Source organism: Photinus pyralis, unplaced genomic scaffold, assembly GCF_008802855.1.
Source record: "Photinus pyralis isolate 1611_PpyrPB1 unplaced genomic scaffold, Ppyr1.3 Ppyr1.4_LG6, whole genome shotgun sequence".
Taxonomy (NCBI): domain Eukaryota; kingdom Metazoa; phylum Arthropoda; class Insecta; order Coleoptera; family Lampyridae; genus Photinus; species Photinus pyralis.
Genome location: NW_022170663.1, coordinates 34,546,877 through 34,554,718, shown reverse-complemented (window position 1 = coordinate 34,554,718; position 7,842 = coordinate 34,546,877). Strand labels below are relative to the sequence as shown.

At 33.2% G+C, this 7,842-nt stretch overlaps 1 protein-coding gene across 3 annotated transcripts; it reads left to right on the top strand.

The window, feature by feature from the left end:
* Nucleotides 1-4,152, top strand: LOC116173737 (sorting nexin-16). 3 transcript variants are annotated; one of them, XM_031491407.1, is made up of 5 exons: nt 1-457; nt 510-687; nt 734-1,042; nt 1,090-1,226; nt 3,246-4,152. In XM_031491407.1, the coding sequence occupies exons 1-5, from the start codon at nt 282-284 to the stop codon at nt 3,364-3,366; spliced, it is 921 nt and encodes a 306-aa protein (XP_031347267.1). In that variant the 5' UTR covers nt 1-281; the 3' UTR covers nt 3,367-4,152. The 3 variants fall into 3 exon arrangements, with proteins under 3 accessions (XP_031347267.1, XP_031347269.1, XP_031347266.1); XM_031491409.1 differs by having other exon boundaries at nt 73-457; nt 504-687; nt 3,128-3,256; XM_031491406.1 differs by having other exon boundaries at nt 117-457; nt 504-687.
* The last annotated feature ends 3,690 nt before the right edge of the window (nt 4,153-7,842 follow it).

Below are 7,842 nucleotides of genomic sequence, written 5' to 3'. Positions count from 1 at the left end.
CCACCTGGTAATAATGTTATTAACATTCTTACTATGTCCTTGTGTTCTGCGATACTAAACTAATTATGGATAGGTACTTGAAATGTGTGTTGAATAGTGAGAAGTGCAGGTGACTTATCTTGCTTTGAATTTTAATGAACTGTAAATGTTAATTGTCAAGGTCTTGACTTGGACCATAAAATGTTAACGAGGTTAGGTTATTGTGAGTAAACATATTTTTGTTTTTATAATTTATTCAGTGTAGTAATTTGCGATTGTGTTCACCTCTCTGTGTTAAGATTATGAGTTCTATCACAAATGAGAATTCCGTTAATGGTATTTCGAAGTTAGGACATAATTTAAGTATTCAACCCACGATCTCACACCCACTACTAAATAACAATGAAATTGACGATTGCGAAGCAGCAGAAGAAACTGTAACGACCGACTCTGAGGAATACATATCGGAACCTATAAGGTAAATAACCGGCGGTTTGATTTAGGCATTTTAACGCATATTTTAGTTACAGAAACTTTGACTTCTCAATGACTAGCCATAACTCTTCGCTCACGTTAACCCCCAACTTTCTGCATTCAGTAGAAGGGAATGAGTCGTTCCATTCGTGCCTTAATGGATCAGTAACGTTTAATAACATCGAAATCCCAATTGTGGGTTACGAGGTGATGGAGGAGCGTGCCAGATTCACAGTAAGTCGCCGCGATTACTTCGATGAATGCCCGCAACTTCTTGCAGGTGTTTAAATTGCGAATTGACAATAAAATAACTGGCGACTGTTGGTACGTTTTCCGTCGATACACCGACTTTGTCCGCTTATGTAACAAACTGAAACAGTCGTATCCACATATCGTGCACCATTTGCCGCGCAAAAGGTGGCTAGGCAATAACTTCGATCCGATCTTCTTGGACGAACGTGTTAACAGCCTTCAAACTCTCGTCAATGCCATACTGAGCGAACCCGATCTTGTGACGTCACAACAGATACAGGATTTCTTTTGTTTCAACGAACCACCTTCTGTTTCTGATTCTACTCAGGAATCTAGAGTATGTAATTTTTGTGTCGAGGTGATGTGATCATGAGTGTTTTTTAGGCAGTTTTAGAGGCCTTTGAGGATAGTATTTATCAACTGAAGAAACAATTGAAGGAGAAAGAGATGGAACTTGATGCACTTCATGATTCGTTGCATGCCAAATTGATTGAGAACGAAAATTTGCGCAAAATTATTAAGTGAGTATACATAGTTAACTCGCTTCAGATAAGTCCAAGAGCAAAAGTGTAACTTTTGGGCTAGTTTTCCAAACAAAATGCGCGGGTTTAATTCACATTATTAGGCATATATATCTTTTATATACATACATACATATACGATTATGGGAGGAGGGAACAGTGAAACCTAAAAACATTGAATTTATAAAATTCAATGCTAAAAACCTGTGTGAAGTTAGTAATAACCAACCAAATTTTGCATACCTACTTCATATGTGAAGTTGGTACTGCAAAAAATATGCACATGAACGACTAAAATTCTATTTATTGGTTTTTGGACACTAAATATGTCATATCTGTGCAATTGAGATTAAATCTATACATATGAACCCTTAAATAATTTCAATAAAACTTGTATACGCATACACACCTATGAAGATTAATTAGTAATAAGTATGGAGTACCTCAAGGATCTATCCTAGGTCCTATATTACTCATGTTGTTGTAATGGTTTATTTAATCTTGAGCTACGATCATGAAATTAATAAAAATGGGTAGAGGGTACCTTAATTAAACGTTTTCAACAAAAAAAAATTGTGGGAGAACTCCGATCTACAAATTTGGTAAATAAACCACCTGGAAAATTTTATCGTATTCGGTTCATCGGTTCTCTTTTAAATCGATGGGCATGAAGCAATCGATTGGACGATTTGGAGAAAGCATAAGCGTCTCGCTTAACAACTCGACGCTAAAATCTTCCAAAGTATTTATATAGGTACTTTTGTTAGTGGTTCAAGTTCTCGTTCTCTTGAGTTTGAGTTTTGAGCTTAAGCTGTACAACATTTAGAGGTTATGTTGACGCTGCATCTGCTTCATGCCGTTTGTTTATTGTACATTTATTAATTTTCTTCAGTGATCGCATGACCTTTTGCACCCTACGTTCTCATATCAATTTTGTTACATTTCTTTTCATAAAAGTGTTTATTATCACGACCTACTTTTGTGCATAAACATAATGGGTTGGTGCTTTTGTGAAAAATATTGAATAGGTAACCTAGAAACTGCTGGGTTTACACACGGGACCTCCCTTGTAAAAATTGAAGAGAACACAAAAGACTATCAAATAGCGAAATAAAATGATGACAGCCCCATTTGAGAAAAACTAGTTACGACACTTTCAAATTCTGAAATTGTATAATTTCCTTGTGCACACCCTGTATCACTAAATCCAACGTTCTTATTATCAAAGTTTACCCTCTACTTATCAGCGTGAGGCTCACTTACGGGGATTTATATTGAAAAAAATTAATAAGATTGCAACAATGACAAGACATCAAAAAGTGAATAGCTTTCAATGGAGAGGTTAACAAATTGCATTGAAACTATTAAAAATATACAGCGTGTTTTATATTGAAAAAAAGTTATTTATTTACACCGTAAAAATGGGACACCCTGTACATTCAAAAACAATTTTTGTAGATTTGTTGACATTTGCACAAAAGGTTTTTATATTTTTCACACAGTATGAGCTAGAAAATACAGACGCACTGTTGGAGGTGTTCATCTTAAGGCGAGTAGCTTTAGCGCATTTTCCATGAATTGATCAGTACTTCATGAAGGGTCATGTAACGGGCTATTCATGTGTATGTACAAAGGAAAATAAGTTATGGCGGAAATATTCTTATAAATAAGAAACTTAGCATTGCGCAGTCTACGCATGCGCACACCTGATGTTTAAAATATGCGATATGTATGCCTTCACTAGAAGAATCTTTGGTTGAATTTTCAAAAAAGTATCTATAAATAAGAACAAACTAAATATCATATAACATATAACACGAGTTGGAAAATGCGCCAAAAACATGACAAATTCCTCACATAAAACCAGATACAAAACTGGATAATTTTCTTCTTTTCCTTAGGTTTCCAATTCAATCTCTAATGATGCGTAGAAAAAGAAGAGAAGAGTATTATCTTAAATTAAATTTAATTCTGCACGACAAAATATGACCCTTGATCTAAATATGTAATCATTTACAGAAATTCTACAATGAACTGTCAGAAGTGCCAGAAAGAATATGAAAATATATCAAAAGCTTTAACTATTACCGACAATCATGACTTCAGTTCCCCAACGTCTTCCACTACAAGTGACCTTTGATGTTTGATCGATATTTATTATTATTCATTGTAGCTGTTTGGGGGGAGGGAGGGGAGCTGTTGGTTAAATATTAGTATAATTACATATAGAAGACTAATGGTGAAACTATTGTATTGTTGCTGTAAATTGAGTGCTCAAGTTTAAACTGAGGCATTATTTTTATTTAATAGAAATGAGATCATTAAACTATTTACATTTTGTAAAGTTATACCAATGCTTTTGGTATGTGCTTTATACCGTTACCAAAGTATTCTGTACAGTCCACTGTAAGTGCCTATACTTTGTTAAATCTGCTGAGTATTATTAAATATATTTATGTACTAATGTATTTTAGGAAATATTGTATTAGTAACCTATTTATCGATTGCTTATTTTTATAATTGTACTTTACGGGAGGTTTACACCCAACAAATCAGGTATGTTTATAAATGTGTACATGTACGGTACATGTTGTAATGAAATCTATCAAGGCTGTGCAGGTGTCTACGAATTTGGATAAAGATAATTATACCATATTGCTAGGCGTAGTACGATACCTACTATATCACTATAGTTAGAATTAATTGTGTAAAGTGAAAAGACATGCTGCTATATATGTTATGCAACATATTTTTTCAGCTTTACATTAAAGAGTGCAAATTATTTTACTTGTTGATTAGTCATTGGGACGATCAATAAATGAAACTTATATGATCTTACTGTTGCTTACAGTGTGTAATTATAATATGTTTGTTACACATGAAAAAATAAATTGTACAAGACCAAGATGTTCAGACAGCAAACAAATCGTCATTTATCTTTTAAAACTGTGACTGTACAGCTCTTTACAATCATTTCCTCCAGAATGCCTTTATCCCATCCCCAAAGTTGTTAATAAAAAGATAGTTAAACTGAAGGGTAAATGCACCAAACCTTCCCCAGAAAAATTGAAAAATCTTAAGTAAAAAGCGACATTTATCAGCCATCATCAGACCCTAAATGTTACATTGTACAATTTGACTTTGACTATACTCCACCATTACATCTTCAGTGGGATTGTTCAATGTCCTGCATAGGTCTTCCAATTCCATTATTAATTTTGAAATGTTTACGTCTGCGTATTATTCGCAATCTGTCCATGTTTGAATCGGAGTCACCAATAAATGGGGACTCGATTTAGCAAGGCAAAGAATGAAACACATTTTGAAATGAATTTAATTTGGGACTTTTACCCTTTTTTTTTAAATGTTGACATTCATTTCTTTGATACTTCAGCACCTATCGTTTTCTATGTCTCCGAGATAAGGAGGACCACTATCTATGAGCATTCTAGAAAGTTGCCAGTCAAAGATTTAATAAGACTGCGTTTAGAAATATTTTTTGATTTTTGAAATATTTTGAAAAAATCGGATTTGGCAGTTTTACAAACTATTTCTTCCTGGCGTTAATATTTGAGCTACAGCAAAACCAATGACACATCAACTTTTAATGCTCCATATTCTGTGACCAACCTACGCTTTTTAAGTTAGGGCATAGGTGTTATATTATGGTTAGGGGCATCTTGTTTTTAATGACGGATGAGAAAGCATTGTTCCGTAACGTTTGTTGTTATTTTGTATTATTTAATGCAGGTAGTAATCTTTGCATTTCTTTATAATTTAAAAGAGTATTTGTGTTTTGTAACTTTGCAACATTTTATAAATTTCCACCTTTGTTTTTGAAATTGACTTGATTTAACTGTGACCACATTAGTTACGACACCTAACGCCGGGACTGATCTCGAATCTCAACTGTAGGCGAATTTCCGGTTGACTATAATCGTTGAGCTATAACTCGAGCTATAATGACAAATGGAAAAAACACGGTGAAAGATTATTGTGCGACCACCTTGATTTCTTATATAATATATTGTGCAACATGAAAATGCGAACCAATCCCCTCGAAGAAACCGACTGAGCCCGATATGTTAGATGAGGCCGATGAGGGTATGTTGGTTTCATATGCTGAGTTTATATGCCTTTTCGGCGATTATTACTTTTGTCCAATGACTGCAACGGGCGATCAAAAATGAGTTGCTGTCGAGTCGCCTTTGGAAGTTCTAGTTAAATACGATTTTCCATGTAAACAAACATTTCAAAGGCGACTGGACAGCAACTCATTTTTGATCGCATAGTACAATAATGGCAATATGATCCGCATGAGGAAAACATGTAAGATTAGTATACCTGAGAAACAACGGTTAGACTAATTAGGAAATTTTATATAAATTGTCCAAGACAATTAGATTAATTGCGCACGTGTCCCAAATCCTAATTCAACAAGATATCTTGTTCATGTCAAGGTCTTTAATTTTCTTTACATTCAGTACTTCCTGTTATATACGATATAATTGCAGTACAAATAACTCTCTTGGATTTTAAGTGAATAATTGATCTTTGCTTGCTTTTAAAATTATCCGACAATGCAATTTGTGAAGTATCATTGTTAGCATATTTAAATACCTATGGATTCAAGAGAAACAATTAGGTACTTTTTCACATGACATAGTGAAATGTCGAAAAAGTCTACTTGTTTTCAATCGGTATGTGGGTTGCAAAATAATTCTGTCAATGGGAATAAAATGCATCTTTCATAAACCTATTTAGGGTAACACACACCACAAATAAATAATAATCAAAATATCATTTATTTATATTTATAAATATTACTTACAACACATTTTAAATGACCATTATTTTAAATAGAATAGTCTTTGTCGCGAAGCAATAGAAAATATATACCATGATAGAGTAAACAACGGATACCATATATAAGTATACCGGGTGATCCAAAAGAAGTGCGAGCAGTTTGAATTTCCCGCAAAGCAAAACAATAGGCGACTAAAAATAATTACAATTAATTAGTTAAAGAACATTAAATTTTGAAGCACATGTTTACAATTAAAAAACAAAGTCCTGTATATTACACCACTTCTAACTCAAGAATAGCTGGAGCGATTTTCATGATTTTTGATTTGTTCGATTCGTCTCCGACCCGAATAACGAAATAACTATTAAAATATCGAAAAAATACAAAGTAAATTATTATAAGAAAAATAAGAGAACGAATGACAACAATAGTCAAATCAAATGTTTTCAATCTTACCAACCGTCAAATTAAAAACTATCATATTAAAAAGTGATAGGCGAGGTGATACCCAGGTAGGTATATGTTATTTGCTATTCCGATTAATTGTAAATCACGTAGTGTGTAATAAGGGCCAATAAACGCTTGCCGTTTAAAAATACACAATACTTCAATAGATTTAAAGTGTACACATTGTAATATTGCAACAAATCTTCAACATATTCTAGTCTTCAAAGGATTTAAAATATGAGTACAGTAGGCGTCACAATAATTTCAAATATTCAAAATGTGCACAGTATGATTAATTTGAACACATTATGTCCTGAAGCAGCATTTCTTAACGCACAAAACCTCAAGGGATTTAAAATGTGCCCATTTAAGTTTGCCTAAGTAATTCTAGCATTGCTTCTCTAGGCCAAGTTCGAGGATATTTCGTATTACGGACTTTACCTGATGTGTAATCCTTTATTACTAGGTTTGCCACATGTGCGAAATCATGTTATCCACGTGTTTAAAATTGGAAAAAATATGATAGGAAATTAGTTAAGTAAGACTTGGTTGAAAATGGGCAACTGAATCTGTAAAGAAAAATAGTCACGTACCATGCGCTGAAGCGATTTACACCGGTTCTCGCCGTCTTCTAAAATATATTTAGCGACGTAACCCAGGTAGCACATAATCTTGGCATTAGAAAGGAGATATCTAGGCCCAATATAAATATGTTGGCGCAATATTGCATATCGTTTTCTATATTGGACCTACATGTTAAAATCTCTGTAAAATTCATATGGAACATCATCAATGTTACACCTATATATGACATATATTGTAAATCCAACATTTTAAAAGTTAATGTTGGATCAATATAGAATATCTAATATAATTCTATATAGATAATTCTGGCATGGGCGCAATCTGGAATAACCAAAATAATGTTATATGGATATTTCTAATAATGGTTCAATATTGGTTTAACATTATGTAACCAACATTGTTTATATCGACGTTGTACATATATTGTTTAAATCAATGTACAAAAAAACTATATACGCGCAATGTTGGTCAGTCAATGTAGTCTCACACGTATATTTCCAATATTGGTTTAATATTGTATAGTCAATATGGTTATTATATCGATATTGTCGGTATTGGACCTATGTTCTTTTAATCGACATAGAACAAAACAATATTGGCACAATGTTGATCTAATGTTTGAATTCGATATCTTATTATATTGATATTATCGACATTGGGCCTATATTGTATCAATCAATATAGGAAAAAATATATGGGCACAATCTTGGGCCTTTATGTAATTAAAAACATGAGACAGCACTTTTAAGTATAGCATCATTTCGGAGAGTTTGCGCA